Source organism: Martes martes, assembly GCF_963455335.1.
Source record: "Martes martes genome assembly, chromosome: 3".
NCBI lineage: Eukaryota > Metazoa > Chordata > Mammalia > Carnivora > Mustelidae > Martes > Martes martes.
The window spans coordinates 52205786-52222713 of NC_137890.1; the positions used below are offsets into that span (position 1 = coordinate 52205786).

The 16928-nt window shown below is 37.5% G+C and overlaps 1 protein-coding gene across 3 annotated transcripts in view; it reads left to right on the forward strand.

Moving 5' to 3' along the window:
- The window catches only part of NAA16 (N-alpha-acetyltransferase 16, NatA auxiliary subunit), a 65495-nt gene that overhangs the window by 36670 nt on the left and 11897 nt on the right, over window positions 1-16928 (forward strand). For all 3 annotated transcript variants that reach the window (XR_013966521.1, XM_080798237.1, XM_080798238.1), the window contains 4 exons: window positions 5506-5578; window positions 7737-7906; window positions 8255-8407; window positions 13531-13659. Coding sequence is in view for 2 of the 3 variants with exons in the window: in XM_080798237.1 (XP_080654363.1) it covers window positions 5506-5578; window positions 7737-7906; window positions 8255-8407; window positions 13531-13659 (525 nt within the window). In the remaining variant the exon portion in view is untranslated. The remainder of the gene's footprint in view (window positions 1-5505; window positions 5579-7736; window positions 7907-8254; window positions 8408-13530; window positions 13660-16928) is intronic.

Genomic DNA, 16928 nt, shown 5'->3' on the forward strand with positions numbered 1-16928 from the left:
TCTGTAGCTTTTGTGTTGCAGTAACTATTTTAGACCGTGATTTGTATGTGTATGTAAAATAATCTGTATTGTGCAAAATTGTGTATTGAATATGGCATTACAGAACTTTGTCTTTAAGGTTAATAATTTTTTTTTAAGGATTAGTAATTCTTTTAACACACATAAAAGAGGCAGGTCAAGGGTCATATTTTTGGAAATTATAGTAGTCACAGTATTTGTTAGCAAAAATAAAGCTGCTTCAATCCTGATCAGATATTTAAATCAAGAGAAGGTGATTGAACTTTGAAATTTTTCTGTTCATAAAAAATTTTGGCCTTGTAATTTAAGATGTCCATTTTGAGGCTTTAAGTTTTTATTGTGATCTTAGATAACAAACTCAAGTGGATTGGATTTCTTGATTTTAAATGGCAGTGACAAAACATTTTCAAGAAAAATATCCGTTACATATTAAGTTCTATAAAAAAGGAGTTTAGTTTACTTTCTCATTGAGATATAAAGGATAAGTAAACTTGAAATGAAATGGGTCCCTATATCTGAATAAAATTCTTAGTCTAAAGACAAATTTGGAAAAATAGTTGTCTACTTAATTACTAAGTTAGTGATTAAAATACAGATTTTTTAGAATAAAGAAGTATGCCTAATGAACTAGGATTGCTGGTGTTCTCCATACTTTTTATTTAGGAGATTTCATGTGGACTTTCCATTATCTTGATTCTTTTTCTTTAATCAGATTTTATTTTGAGTCCTGAAGCTGGAAATCTGTTTCATTCAGCAGTTTTTATATTCCTTTATGAAGAATTATGTGTAACATCAGTATATATTGTCTTGTATATTTTAAATTATTGAAACAAGTAATTTTTACCCTAGAAATTCAGATACACCTTTACATAAAATCTGCTCTAGCTGCAGTTTTTGTGACTACCAGTAGATGGCATTGTAAGTTCATGAAAAAAAAAAAATATTTGCCTCCATAAATTAAACAACTTGAATACTGAATTCTAAGCCTGGAAACTTTCAAAGTTACAGATATTCTAAGTGACATTGATGGGGTGGGTTTGGTCATGGTGGGTTAAAAATGTCTGTTACCTTTAATTTTGTCTTACAACAATAGTTGGTGGGGATTTTTGGGTAACATTTATATCAGTTTGCAATCTTTAGTGTGTATCCGAATTAACAGGAAGCCTTGCTAAAAAGAGATTGCTGGGCCCAGAATGTGATTCTGTAAATCGGGGGTCTGGTGCCAAAATTTGTATCTCTAACATATTACCAGGTGATGCTAATGCTCACATTAATGATGTTGATAGTCTACGGAGCACACTCTAAGAACCACAGGTTTGATTTGTTTTTTTATTGTGGTAAAATACAGGTACCATAAAGCTAACTACCTTATTATTTTAAGTGCACAGTTCATTGATATTGAATACATTCACATTATTATGCAGCCATCCCCACCGTCCATCCCCAGAACTCCCTTCATCTTCTAGAACTAAAACTGTATACTCACTAAACAATAGCTTCCCATTTTCCCCTTCTCTCAGCCCCTGGAAGCCATCATTATACTTCCTGTTGCTATGATTTTGAGTACCCTGAATATCTCATACAGGTGGAATCCTGGCATTTGTCTTTTTGTCACTGGCTTATTTCATGTGGCGCAATGTGCTCCAGGCTTGTCCGTGTTGCGGCATATTGCAGAATTGCCTTCCCTCTTAAGGCTGAATAATACCGCATTGTGTGTCTAGACCACGTACTGTTGATCCCTTCATCCATCGGCGGACATTTAGGTTGCTTTCACATTCTGGCTATTGTGACTAATGTTGCTGTGAATGCAAGTGTACAAATATCTCTTCAAGACCCTGCTTCCACTTCTTTTGGGCATACACCCAGAAGTGGAATTGCTGGATCATTTGGTGATTCTGTTTATAGTTTTTTGAGGAACTAACCATAATGTTTTCCAGAGTGGCTGTACCATTTTGTGTTCCCATCAAAATTGTTTTCTGGTTTTTTGATAGTAGCCATTTTCCTCCGTGTGAGGTGGTATCTCCTTTTAGTTTTGGTTTGCATTTTCATGATGATTAGTGATGGGAGGCATCTTTTCACATGCTGATTGGCCATTCTTACCTCTTCTTTGGAGAAATTCTATTCAAGTACAGTTGCCCATTTTTGAAGTCTGTTGTGTCTTTGTTCCTGGGTTTTAGGAGTTCTCTGTATATTCTGGATATTAGTCCCTTATCTAATTTGCACATATTTTCTCCCATTCTGTGGGTTTCTTTTCTTTTTTACTCTGTATAATGCCTCTTGATGAACAAAATTTTAAATTTTCATTAAGTCCAATTTGTCTTTTATTTCTTTTGTAACATGCCTTTGGTGTTGTCTCTTAAGAAATTATTGTATCCAATGTCATCAAGCTTCTGTCCTATGTTTTCTCTAAGAATGTTATTGTTTTTCGTCCTTCCTTTAGGTTCTTGATCCATTTTGAGTTAATTTTTATATGTGGTATTATGTAAGAGTCCAGCTTCCTTCTGTTGCATATGGATATCCAGTTTTCCCAGCACCATCTGGGAAAAAACTGTCCATTCCCCATTGAGTGGCACCTATGTCAAAAATCATCTGACCATATATGTGAGGGTTTATTTCTGGCCTCTTTGTTATACCCCAGTAATCCCTATGTCAGTCTTTATGCCATTATCACACAGTTTTGATTACTATAACTTACTGTAGTAGGTTTTGAGATCTGGGGTGTGAGTCCTCTAGTTTTGTTCTTTTACAAATTATTCTGGCTATTTTGGACCCTTGAGGGTCCATGTGAATTTAAGGATGTGCTTTTCCATTTCTGAAAAAAAACAAAACCCCCCAAAACAAAAAAAACAAAAAACACACACACAAGAAGCCTTATTGGAATTTTGATAGTGATCACATTGAATCTGTACATCTCTTTGGGTAGTATTAACATTAGAAAATGTTTTTACTGAAGTATAGTTGACAAGAATTGACATTTTAATAATATTAAATGTTCCAGTCCATGAACATGAGATGCGTTTCCATTTATTTGTGACTTCTTTCAGTCATAGTTTGTAGTTTTCATTATACAAGTCTTTCACTTCCTTGGTTGAATTCCTAAGTATTTTATTCTTTTTGATGCTATTGTGAATTGAATCATTTTTGTAGGTTTTTTTTTTTTTTAGGTTGTTCATTGTTCCATATAGAAATACAACTAGTTTTTGTGTGTTGACTTGTATCCTTTTACTTTGCTGAATTCATTTTTTTTGTTTTAATAGTTTTGTTGTTTTTGGAATTGTTAGGGTTTTTTTGTTTGGTTGGGTTTTTTTGAGGTGGGGGGGGCAGAGAGAGAGAGAGAGAGACTCTTAAGCAGGTTCCACACTCAGGACTCTGTGCCTTGATCCCAGGACCCTGAGGTTTTGACCTGAGCAGAGACCAAGAGTTGGACACTTAACTGACTGAGCCACCCAGGTACCCCAGAAATTACCAGGGGTTTTATAAGTAAGGTCATACTATTTGCAGAACAGAAATCATTTTCCATTTTCCATGCTCTGGCTGACTTAATGGGCACTACTTGGTGTTTTGTGCACTAAACCTGATCAGGGAAAGTTTCCTGTCCTGCTCTTAGTCTCTAGTCTTAATGTATCCCTGTGAATCCAGGAGAATTGTCCATTAGTAGTAAATGTGCCATGTCTCATCCACTCATTGATACACCAAGTAGTTAGAAACTACTTCCTGGAGCCTTGTTGCTTGGGTTAAACAACTCCATACTTCACCATGGTACACTTTCAGCTTATTTTTATTTTCCTTTCACCTGTAAGATCAAGTTAGTACTAGTGCACACCTCATAGGGTTCTTTTGAGGATAAGTGAGTTAATACAAGTAAAGTCCCTAAAACAGTGCCATGTAGGGGGTTGACTATCAGTATAATTACTACTTTAATACATGTAAAGCACTTATAACGGTTACTGGCTTCTTATTGTTGTTCCTGTCTGCTATCTTCTTTTTGTCTGGTAGTATTAGTGGCATCCCATGTTTTAAAACTAGAAAACTTTAAAAATTATCAGTATTAAAATAATACCATGTTGGTCAGATACTATTAAAAGTTTTAATGGATTTCCTTCACTTTTAAATCTTTACTTTTTTTTTTTTAAGATTTTTATTTATTTGACAGAAAAGAGAGAGAGGGAATACAAGCTGGGGGATTGGGAGAGGGAGAAGCAGGCTTCCCACTGAGCAGGGAGCCTAATATGGGGCTTGACTCCAGGACTCTGGCATCATGACCTGAGCAAAAGGCAGATGCTTTTTAACGACTGAGCCACCCAGGCACCCCTACTCTTTATTTTTTAATTTTTTAAATTTTTATTCTTTTAAAAGATTTTATTTATTTTTTGACACAGCAAGCAAGAGAGCGAGAAAGAGAGCAAGCACAAGCAGAGGAAACAGCAGGCAGGGGAGAAGCAGGGTCCCCACTGAACAAGGAGCCCAACATGGGGCTCGATCCCAGGACCCTGGGATCATGATCTGAGCCACCCAGGTGCCCGTCTTTGTTTTTTTTTATTTTTTTACGAAAAAAGATTTTATTTATTTGAGAGAGAAAGAGAGAATGAGACAGACCTCAAGAGGGCAGAGGGTCAGAGGGAGAAGCAGACTTCTGCTCAGCGTGCGAGCTGGACACGGGACTTAATCCAGGGACTCTGAGATCAGGACCTGAGCCGAAGACAGCCACTTAACCAGGAGTCCTAAACCTTTACCCTTTTGAAATTCACAAATAAGGTAGTTATATTTTCCAACTCATTCTGAACAGTTAACATCAAAAGGGATTTAAAACCAATTATATATATGAGCTGTTTTTTTTCCTCTTGGGCTTCTAATTCATGTCACTTTTTATTTGCCACTTTCAGAGCAGAGCACGTTACCAGTGCAGCTTATTGTATTTCAGTCCTACTTGAGGGGGACATTGAGACGCAAATCTGTTTATCAGAATGATCACTGAAAGTAAAGGGAGTGTAAATATCTAGTTTGGAGTTTACTTAACCTTTTCCATTGAATCACTGTGTCATTTGGGTCATTTCATTTGTCTTTTTTGTTATGAGTAGCTTTAGAAAATTGAATATATAATTGTTTACTACTACCCACTCTTAACAGTGAGAAGCAAAAGGCAGATAAACTATTAGCCAAAAAAAAAGGTTTTGTAGTGATTATTGATAATTTGTCCTTTGAAAACTCAAACCTACTTATTGAGATGACAAATTAATGAGATTCTTTTTACTATTAATAAAGAGAACAGTGTATTTTCTGACAATAAAGAGAACAGTTTATTTTCTGTGTTTTTCTTGCTTTCCCCTCACACAGTGGGGAAGCCGGGGAGCAGACATCCTAGTAGTTTAGTTAATATGTAGTCCTGAAATAACCTCTACATTGTTTCCAAATCTAATGTACTCCACAGTAAATATGAATACCATTAATAAAATATTTTTAAATTTTAAAACTATGTTTCTTTAACAGATTTCTATAATCCAGGAGCTTGTTACAAATTATGAAACCTCTCTTAAAACGTGTGACTTTTTTAGCCCTTACGGTAAGTTTAAATTAGATTGAATTGGAATTTGGTTACTCACTTCAACTCATTTTTAATCACTTAGAGTAAAACTAGCCTGTATTTTATGTATGTGCTACCTGATACCTATTTACTAAATAGTTTTTGAATTTGTGAAGGAAATTAGAAGAGCACTTTCAGTCTTACTTAATTTAAATTTTCCATAATCTTGTGAGATGGGAGTTAACTGTGTTTTAACATGGGTAAACAGACTTAAGAGGCGAGTGGCTTGCTAAGATCGTACAGTTAGTTTCTATTGAAACCTGTTTTTCCCAAATTCCTACTTCTCTGTTCTTTCTACTCTTTTATTACTTTAAATTCTGTATGATTTAGTCTTTTGTTTCTCTTTATCAGGACATATGTAAATTAAGGCATCTTAGTTTAAAAAACATTCTAGAATGCTTTCAAGTCATGCAGATGCTAACTTTAGTCTGAGTTCTTCCTGTGTCTTTTACATGTTATTGCCCTTTTGTTTTTGTTAGTTTAAAACAAACTTCATAATGAAATAATAACACAGAAGTAGATGGGAGAATGAACCCTTGTGTCCCCATCACCCAGCCTCTATGGCCAACATTTTGCCAGTCCTGTCTGAAGTTATCTTGTGTCTCTTTTCTGGGGTATTTTTAAAGCAGACATCCTGTTTTACCTGTCAGTACCTTAGCACGCATCTCTAAAGGTTTAAAACACTTACACAGAAGATGCAGCCGGGGTGCGAGCTCACACAAGTTAACGCTTGTATCATAATATTGAACACCCAGTCCACGTGCAAGTTTCCCCAGTTACCTCAAAAAATGTCTCTGTGTAATTGACTTATTTGGCTCCGACAAAGGTCTACACTTTACATTTGGTTATGTCTCTGATAGTCCTTTAATCTTGAGCAGTAACCTCCCCTCCCATTAAAAACAAAAAAACAAAAACAAAAAAATCTCCACCATTTGTTGAAAGGTCATTTGTCTTATGGAATGTTCCATGTTATGGATTTGGCCGATTGCTTTCTCCTAGTATCATTTAATATATTTTGCTCTCCATATTTCCTGTAAACTTGTAGTTAGATTTACAGTCTTGATTAAATCCAGGTTTCTTGTGAATACTTATGTGTTGCTTTGTCTCACATCTGGAGCCAGAAGACTTTCTGGTTTTCTCTTTGTGATGTAATGATGGGTCCGTGTTTAGACGTGGTCAGCCTGATCTGCTGGTTAAAAAGTTCCTCTTACCTGGTGATTTTGGCAGCCCCTGAGGACCATTGCCTCAGTCCCTTATTTCATTCGAATCATTTTTTCCCCTGCATTTAATCGCTAGAATTTTTCTTATAAAGAACTTGCCTTCATCAAATATCTGGTTCCCCTGAAATATGGTTTATATAAAAGGAACAAGATAAATGCTTGTCTCTTTCCCTTATTTATTATTTGTTTTAATTTATGCTAATTTTTGTGTTTACATTGTTCTTTCATTTGATTAGCTAGTCTAGGAAACCCTTTGTTTTTCCTGTGGTGTGGGTAAATTCTCCTCTCTCCTCTTTCTGCCTAATTTCAGACCTGTATGTCTTCCCTGCTGAAATCCATTTGAAGAGCTTGGTATTTCTTTATCTACTCTTCTGTAGCTCGAGTTTCAGAATGGAGAACAGGATAGAGCTCAGCTGACTGTCACTGCTTTTGTCACATTTTAGGGTTCATTCCACCTTGTCAGGAAGGTCTCTTCATACCTTCAGCTTTGGCTTCCCCTGATGTAGGGTTGAGACCTAGGAAATGCAAAGCCCTGGCAGGTCTTGTTTGTGTGGGGCAGTTAGGGACTTCTCTTAACCCAGCTGTTTCCCCTGACTTTTCCTGGTCTGCTGCCTTACATTCTCAGCCAGAGAATTCATAGAGTTAGACTGATTTACCTCTTTCCCCAGGATGGTTTCTTTGGGGTGAGGTAGGTATTAGAAGCCTATGAAACCAGCATCTTGTTTCTCTGCCTGGCTGCTACTATTTGAACTTTATGGCATAAAGTCCTACCTTTCTCTTTTGAAATTGGTTATTTTTCTGTGTTTTTACCCTCATTTTTGTAGTAATTATTAATTTCATCATGCGTTAAGGGAGAAAGTATGTGATTTGCTTTACTTTGCCTTCTCTATAGTAATTTTATATTTGTTTGATTGCAGAGAATGGAGAGAAGGAACCCCCAACAACACTGCTCTGGGTTCAGTATTTCCTGGCACAGCACTTTGATAAACTTGGGCAGTATTCTTTGGCTTTGGATTATATCAATGCTGCAATTGCTAGTACTCCCACTCTAATAGAATTATTCTATATGAAAGCAAAAATTTACAAGGTAAAATCTTAGTTGTGTTTTTTAATGAATTTGATACTTTAAGGACCCTTGGAGTTTTTTCTATATAAAATATAAAAATAATTTCTAGGGTGCACTGATAATCTATTTCTAACACTCTAATGAGTGTTTTATGTTCCGTAGTGGTATAAACAGTATATAATCCTTGGTAATCCCTTGATATGTCTCTTAGTAAATGCAAATTGTAATTTATCCAAAGAGTTCTAGATAAATTTGTTAGAAGTGGTACCAAATTTCTAGTTTGTCTTTATTGACTTTTTCTATTTGTATTCACCCACAATTTTTTAATCATAAATACTGTGGTTTCTTTAATACTTTCATTTCTTAAAGCACATGGGTAATCTCAAAGAAGCTGCAAAATGGATGGCTGAAGCACAGTCTTTGGACACAGCCGATAGATTCATCAACTCCAAATGTGCGAAGTACATGCTTCGAGCAAATATGATAAAAGAAGCAGAGGAAATGTGCTCCAAGTTCACAAGGGTAGGAAATACCATACATGAGCGTGTACTTTTCTGAATTAGTAAGATGAAACTCCAGTTCTATGATGATTTGTGAAGTTTGCCACTGAAGTTCAAAAGAATTCATTTTTTGTTACTATTTGTATGAGTCCCATCTAAGTCGTGTCCTAAGTACGGTTTCTTCTGTGGTGGCGTGTGTGTGCACATGTGCTTCTGGTGGCGGATGGTTGAAAGACAGTAATAGGAACACAGTACCTTGTACACAAATAAGCAATATGCCAGACTTCAGTGTTTATGTGTAGTATTCAGTTTACAACTTTTTGTCTCATTAGTAATTTGTGGTTCCTTTTTAATTTCTCTTTTACAGTTGTTTTGGATCTGCTCATAGAGTTCTTTCTATGTAGAACTAATATTTGTGGGGGTGCCCTGGGTGGCTGTCGGTTATGCATTTAACTCTTGGTTTCACCTCACATCATGATCTCCAGGTCTTAATATCAAGCCCCACGTCAGGCTCCACTCTTAGTGCAGAGTCTGTTTGAAATTCTCTCTCTTTCTGCCCCTACTCCCCCTCGGGCATATGCACGCACATGCGCTCTCTCTCAAAGAAATAAATCTTTAAAAAAAAAAGAAAAAAAAGGACTAACATTTGTGGACTATAGTCTCTGGCATTTTAGAATTTAAGCTCTCCGAAATTGTTGGGCTTAACATCTATTCCTTTCCTTTCCCTCCTTCACCCTCTTTACGTATATTTTACCATGTGGACTTTTTATCTTGTTATAAAAATATAAGTAGACTAATGGAACTGGTAAGGTCAGAAACAGATGCACACGTATTTGGAAACTTGGCATATAGCCAAGGTGCTTTCAGAATCAGAGATGAAAAGGCATTGCTGACACAATTAGTTATTTGTATGGACAAACATAAAATGACATTCTTCTGCTGTACATAAATCAGTTGCAACTTGATTAAGAAAGTCTTGTAGTCTAGCTTTAGACTTTGAGGTAGGAAGCATTTTTTAAGGCACTGAAAACGTTAAGTATAAGAGTAAAGTGAATATATTTGGGGCACCTGGGTGGCTCAGTGGGTTAAAGCCTCTGCCTTCAGCTCAGGTCATGATGCCAGGGTCCTGGGATTGGGCCCCGCATCGGGCTCTCTGCTCAGCAGGGAGTTTGCTTCCCCCTCTCTCTCTGCCTGCCTCTCTGTCTACTTGTGATCTCTGTCAAATAAAAAAAAAAATTTTTTTTTAAATCTTAAAAAAAAAAAAAAGTAAAGTGAATATATTTGACCATATTAAAATTAAAGTTTACCTATAACAAATATAACTATAAGCAAAGTGAGAAGGTAGACCATAGAATTGGAGAAGGTATTTCCAATCCATATGATGGAATAAGAATTTATAAAGAAAAAAAAAAAAAGAATTTATAAAGAACTCCACAAAGAAATAGTTACTTAATACACATTGAATGTGACTTTGAGGCATAATGTGCAGACCATGTTCCCAAGTTTAATTTCCAACTTTTGATGAAAATACTTGGGAATAAAAAATTTTTACCTCCGAGTGCACATGACATACACATTGGAGGGCTTTAGTGCTGGTGTTTGTGAGTAAGTGATTTTAGATGAAAGTGAGTTAGCGCTGTGCCTTATGATACTAAGGTCTTCCTACTGCAGCCCCAGTGTACCACCTTCCTTAAATGTTAACCAGATTCTGGTTGTGTCAGGGTGTTTATCATAACCTCCTATAATTTAGAAGTCACAGAATAGCTTGAGCTTTTATTGTGAAAACTCAACTAGTTAGAAGAATGTCATGGAAACAAAAATACACACACACACTAAACCTCGTAAGCAAAAGACAAGACAAGAGAAACATGGGCAAAGGATGTGAATAGTTAGTTCACAGAAGTGGAAAGTGGAATGGCCAGAAAAGATGCTTTCATTAGTAATCAGGGAAATAGTAAAATCTTGTTTTGTACTATCTAAGTAGCATAAATTTAAGTCTGGTGTTAGTAGGTAATGGTAAGTAATCTGTCATATATACAGATATATATATACACACATATATATCATATATATGAATATCATATATAATATATCATTAAAATGGCTTTTTCATCTGAATCTTCCTGAATTCCACTTTCTCATATTTAGAGTAATGCAAATAATTTGTGTACCATTTGTAAGGGAAAATAGAAAGTGGCTTTAGCAATTATTAAGCCCTGTGCTAAGTACTTTATATACATAATCTCACTTAATCCTACCAGTCCTCTGATAGCATTACTCCCGTGTTATAGTCAAGAAAATATTTAGAGTGATCAGGTACTGTGCCAGCTGGAGATCACCCAGCTAGTCATTCATTTTGGAGCCAGGATTCTAGCTTAGGGGGTCTCTGACACTAAAACTAAAACACATGTTTTAGAATTGTAATAGGAGCAGAAACTGCAGTGACTAATGTTCCTGAAATTCACATGCTGCAGGGTCAACAGATGCAAAATGGTAGCTATTGTGGGGGGGAAAGCATTAGCAAGAACGATGGCTAACAGGTAAGGAGAAGGAAAAATAAACAAGGAAAATCATGATAATGTTTACGTTCACGTAGCACTGAACCATGTGTCTGGCATTTGGCAACAAAGAGGTAGTGCATAGTGCTGGGGCTCAGACTCTTCCATGCCCTTCGCAGGGCAGCACAGTTTTGGAGATGGCAAGACGGTACAAGAGTAGATGTAAAGGCAGCAGTGTTTGTGCAGGAGACAACCCGCTGAAAGGCCAGAGCAGGGATAAGAAGGAAAGTGCCAGTAAAACGAGTATACACAACTTTTTTTTTTTTTTTAAAGGAAGTTAGGTTTTATTTATTTATTTGACAGAGAGAGAGAGAGAGAGCACAAGCAGGCAGAGCAACAGGCAGAGGGAGAAGCAGGCTCCCTGCTGAGCAGGGATCAAGCAGGGCTTGATCCCAGGACTCTGGGATCATGATCCAGGCCCGAGGCAGATGCTTAACGACTGAGCCACCCAGGCGCCCCTGTACAAAACTTAAGTTGAATAAGTCCAGTGATATATGTATTTTTTTTAAGATTTTACTTATTTATTTGAGAGAGAGAACTCTAGAAGGGGAAGGTCAGAGGGAGACCAGACTCCCTACTGAGCAGGGAGCCCGATGCAGGTCTCGATCCCAGGACTCCGGGATCATGACCTGAGCCGAAGGCAGTTGCTTAACCAACTGAGCCACCCAGGCGCCCCAAGTCCAGTGGTTTTAAAAACGAACATGCACATATGCACACCAAGCCACAGTCAGCCAAGATGTGTCTGAAAAAGCACCACAGGGGACACCTGGGTGGCTCAGTTGGTTAAGCAGCTGCCTTCAGCTCAGGTCATGATCCCAGCGTCCTGGGATCGAGTCCCACATCGGGCTCCTTGCCCCGCAGGGAGCCTGCTTCTCCCTCTGCCACTCTGTCTGCCTATGCTCGCTCGCGCTCTCTCTCTCTCTGACAAATAAATAAATAAAATCTTTAAAAAAAAAAAAAAAAAGAAAAGAAAAAGCACCACAGAATGTGGAAGAACGGGAAGGGCTGGTGGTTGAGGAGAGGAGTCCCCAAAATCTGTGGTCCAGCTGGCTTGTCAGACTTGCATCTGGTCATCCACACTTGACAAGTTTTCCTGTCGGATGGAGAGCTGCTTCTGTTTGGCCACCCTTGTTCTTTGGCCAGGCATGTCCATAATGGTGGTAGACAGCCCATTGAACCAGGGGGGGAAGGCTGCTAACCTTTGAAAGTCATTTTATGTGTGATGATAAGTGATTCTAGCTGATGCTAATAAGTCAGTGAAGTGGCACATTTCCTTCTTGCAGAATTTTCACTGTTTTTTACAGTTTTTTTATAGAGTTGCTGATGCAAGCTGGACAGTTCTAGTTGGTAAAGATTTTCAAATGAAAAAGAATATAGATTTCTTACAAAAATATGTAATTATCAAAAAATGGAAAATACAACCATAAGGAAGAAATAGCATATACCTATAATTCCATTCACTGAGAGATAACCAGTTTTTTTTTTTTTTTTTAAGATTTTATTTATTTATTTGACAGACAGAGATCACAGGCAGAGAGGCAGACGGGGGTGGGGGGGACACATGCTCCCTGCTGAGCAGAGTTCCTGATGTGGGGCTCGATCCCAGGACCCTGAGATCATGACCTGAGCCAAAGGCAGAGGCTTAACCCACTAAGCCACCCAGATGTCCCGAGATAACCAGTTTTTATACTTTTAATGAGAATGTTGAAAATTGAACTGGTCACCCAAAAATGAGTGTGAAAAAGAACTGAAGGCTGAAGTTATTTATGTACATATGCCTTTACCATCTTCCCTGGTGGATCACATAAAATATATTTGAAATAACTCCTCTAAATTGTGACAAAGCTTCAGTGTCCCTCCATTGAAAGTAGGTGCTTTAAGTCTTACACTCTGCTCAGAATTCTCATTGAACCCAAGTTAACAACTGTTCTTCCCAAATACCATTATTTGGTTTTGTCAGCCCACTGCAAATGAGAGGAGTTGGCAAGGAACAGGAAACAGACACATGGACATGAAGAAAGTATCAACCAATGGCCTAATATGAAGGGAGGAGACTGGGAACCTGGAAAGCAGGCTTAGAATTATTCCTAACAGATTCAGCAATAATGGGTGTATACATCAATCATAGTGACCTGAGCCAACAGGGAGAGGTTAAACAGCGTTTGCTTAAAAAGAAGAAGATAGGCAGTGCTTCATAGGATTACTGTCTTAAATGGTTCATTCATTCATTAAGGAGGCTTCACGCCCAGCATGGAGCCCAACACAGGGCTTGAGCTCACAATCCTGAACTATCAAGAGTCAGACACTTCACCAACTGAGCCAACAGGCGGCCCTGTGGTGTTCAAAACTTAGCTTCAGCAGTTTGGTGCCTTTCCCGGGTAGAATGTTGAATACCCTGGCAGAGCTGGGTAAATAAGACATGTGATTTTGAATCAGCAGGAGCCTTTGGAAGCACCTTGAGATAGTTGTTTATTGCTATTTATTGTCATAATAATACTTGTAGCCATCATTGTAAAAGAGAAAATGAAGTTTTTATAGAATCTCTTTTATTGTTTGCTTCCTATATTTGTGAATGCTTCCCTTGCAGGAAGGAACATCTGCCATGGAAAATCTAAATGAAATGCAGTGTATGTGGTTTCAGACCGAATGCATTTCAGCTTACCAGCGTTTGGGGAGGTACGGGGATGCCTTGAAAAAATGCCACGAAGTAGAAAGGGTAAGTTGTAGAATTTTGACTTTGTTTTTCTCCTGTAAGGTGACGAAAAAAGCAGGTTGATTTCTACATGGGATCCTCTATCTGTTCTGACTACTTTGGAAACTTCATTGTGGAAAGAAATCTGGATCATTAGCCTTTCAGACATTCAGAAGTTGTGAACAGATGTCTGCTTTTTTGATCTTCAATTGGTTATGATTGTGACGTGTCTACATAATTTGGTCTGTGGGAAGAAGGAAAAGATTGATCTATCAAGCCATTATTGCTATTATTAACATACATTCAGAATTTCTATTTTGTAATCGGGCCATTGTTTGATTTCATCACTCACCCAGCAGGACACACAAGCCGATGGCCACCTCTTTCCCCTTTGTCAGGATCTGCTCTGTAGTCAGCCTCTCTCCAGTTTGTCTTCCCAGGATATTGTTCTCTGTGAACGGCAGTCTGCGGCTGGTTTGCAGGTTTATTGTATTACTTGCTTTTAGGATTATGTGTGATGTGCCTTAGCAAGGGGACTTTTCTTTTCCTTTGTGTGAATTTTGTTTTCCTGTTCTTTGTCATCTCTGAAGCACTCTCCTTCCAAATGGACAACAGGAGGAAAAGAGCCACAAAAGCGCGCCTGAGGCAGTCCTCAGCAGCCCTCAGTTGGGGGCTCAATCCGCACCCCCCCGCTCCCATGCTGACGCAGTATAAAGCCACAGGCGGCGTAGTCAGGTGAGCCTGCTGTCTGCACTCGGCAGTCACTTTGGCCGTTTTCCCGTGTTAAACTTCTGAGGTGACCCAGAAGAAAGAGAAATTTGCACATCCTCAGGATCATTATAATCATATCTCCAGCTTCAGCCCAGTCCTCCTAACATTAATGACCACGTATTTCTTTGTGATATTTATTGAGGATTGTTAGAATATGATGACTAGCAGTTCCATTTCTAAGTTTCATTTAGATTATGCTCTCCCTTGAATTTATAGTGATGTTGGCTGAGGAACATGAAATAAAATTCTATAATGTCAGATCAGCTATGTCTAGTTCAAGAAATATGATTTGACTGGTAGATAGCATTTTTGAAGAAAAAAAATTACAGGAAATCACTGGCTATCAGAGATTAAAATATGGCAGACATTGTCACCCTCTGTTCATGTTACATAACTATTGCTAGAAACTTTACTGTTTTGATTTTGGATTTGTTAGTCCTTGAGGACAGAACGAATTAGACACAGATTTTAAAAAAGAGTTGGGTGGGGGGTGCCTGAGTGGCTCAGTCAGTTAAGCATCTGCCTTTGGCTCAGGTCATGATCCCAGGGTCCTGGGATCCAGTCCTGTATTGGGCTCCCTGCACTGTGGGGAGCCTGCTTTTCCCTCTGCCTCTGCCCCTTCCTGCTGCTTGTTCTCTCTCTCTCTCATGCTTGCTCTCTCTCAAATAAATAAATGAAATCTTTTTTTAAAAAAGCCTATTTGTAGACCACTTGTAAGCTAGTCTTTTATAGTAAAAGTAAGACTTAATTCTTCTAGTGGTTATATGTTGAAGTGTGAATGCTTAGTACAAATAGGAAGATTAAATATTTATTGACTGATTAATGCTAAAATTCATTTCTAATAAAATTAACATAATCTAAAATAATTCTTAATGATGTATTTTGTGAAGATTCAAGAGTAATTGCAGAATTTACAGATTTATTATAAGTATCTGCATGAATTGCTTTTGTGCCTGGATTTTAACTACTTTTGTAAAGAAATGAGCACCTTTCAAAAATACAACTTTGCAGTTTACCTTCACCTTCAATGAATACAGTAGAAGTTCAAATAAGGGCTAGACCTTTCTTTTGCCTTCAAAAATTCATTCAAGAATTCTCTCTTCAAGCTTAGTTTCAGCTATGACACATATTGCTGTGAACTTTTAGTAGTTGGACTTAAAATGTTAGAATTCTGGAATGGTCCAGTGTAATACTTTGCTTTCATCTTGCCACCCTCAAAGGATTTTAGGATTATATGTAACAGTTATAAAGTCCAGCCCAATCTGTTTAGAACTTGAGTTTTATTAAAAACAAAAACAAAACAACCATCTTCAGAATATTGAATATAAACTTGTCTTCAAAATAACTTTAAACTATTTTCTTTTAAGAATTCCTTTCTTTTCCTATTTTTCCAGGTAATTAGTTTCTCATTATTTTAGTGTGGTTTATATCTGAAACAGAGCAGTAATACATATTTCTAAAACTTTATGATAAGATCTAGGATTTCCAATAGACCAGAGCCATAGGCAGTTCATAACTTGATCTTCTAGCGCATCTTAATCCTGATCCAGTTGATACCTGCTTTATAATGACAAATTTTCTATAAAGGGCACAGAGTCACATATTACGCTATTTGGTCTGGTTATTATTTTTTGAGTCAGAGGTTTTTGTTGCCTTTCTCTATGTGAGCTTTTTTGGTTTCCTCCAGGAACTCTGAGAAGTAATGGAGTGGGAGAATCTGGGTGAGAAGAGAGGGACTAGTAGGGAATTCTTAAAGGAAACCACGCTCTCTTAAGCTGTCACTAGCATTTCTCAGTTCTTTGCTGACTTGACTTAATGTTGATTCCAGCCTAATTTTGACAAGTTAAACAATTCCTACCAACATTACCTTCCCCCGGCCCCAAAAGAACTAGTAGTTTATAATGAGAAAATTGAGTTAAAAGCCTGAGCTGTATGTTAAAATTTGGGTACCTAGTTTCTGCAGGAAGCTGGTAGGTGACCATACTGTGTAATTGTTTAGCTAAAGTATGGGGAAACTAACTTCACCTGTTTGTGTCAGCTAGTAGATTTTTATGTTTTATAAATCTGGAGACTTAAATCACTTCAAGGTAGTGTTAGGGAGATCTTTGTAGTGATGGACTAGTTCTGTGTCTTGATTGTGGTCATATTTACATAAATTTACACATGTGATAAATTCATATGGAACTATATAACCACATTGTTCCGATGTCAGTTTTTTTATTTCGTTCTCATACTGTCTTTGCGTAGGATATAACTTCTGGGGGGACACTGAGAGAAGAGTGTACAGGATATCTCTATGCTAACTTTGTAACTTCCTCTGAATCTATAATTATTCCAAAATAAAGAATTTTTTAAAAAGAAAATCAAGCTAAGATTATTTAGTTGTTTATAAGTAGGATTCTGCAATATAGCATTTCTTCCCAAAGCAAAATTATTTTGTTAGTATCCTACTTTTCCTAATGTACTCTAGCCTTATGCTGTCCAGCACTGTTAGCGTACTATAGAGTGACCAACATCCTGGT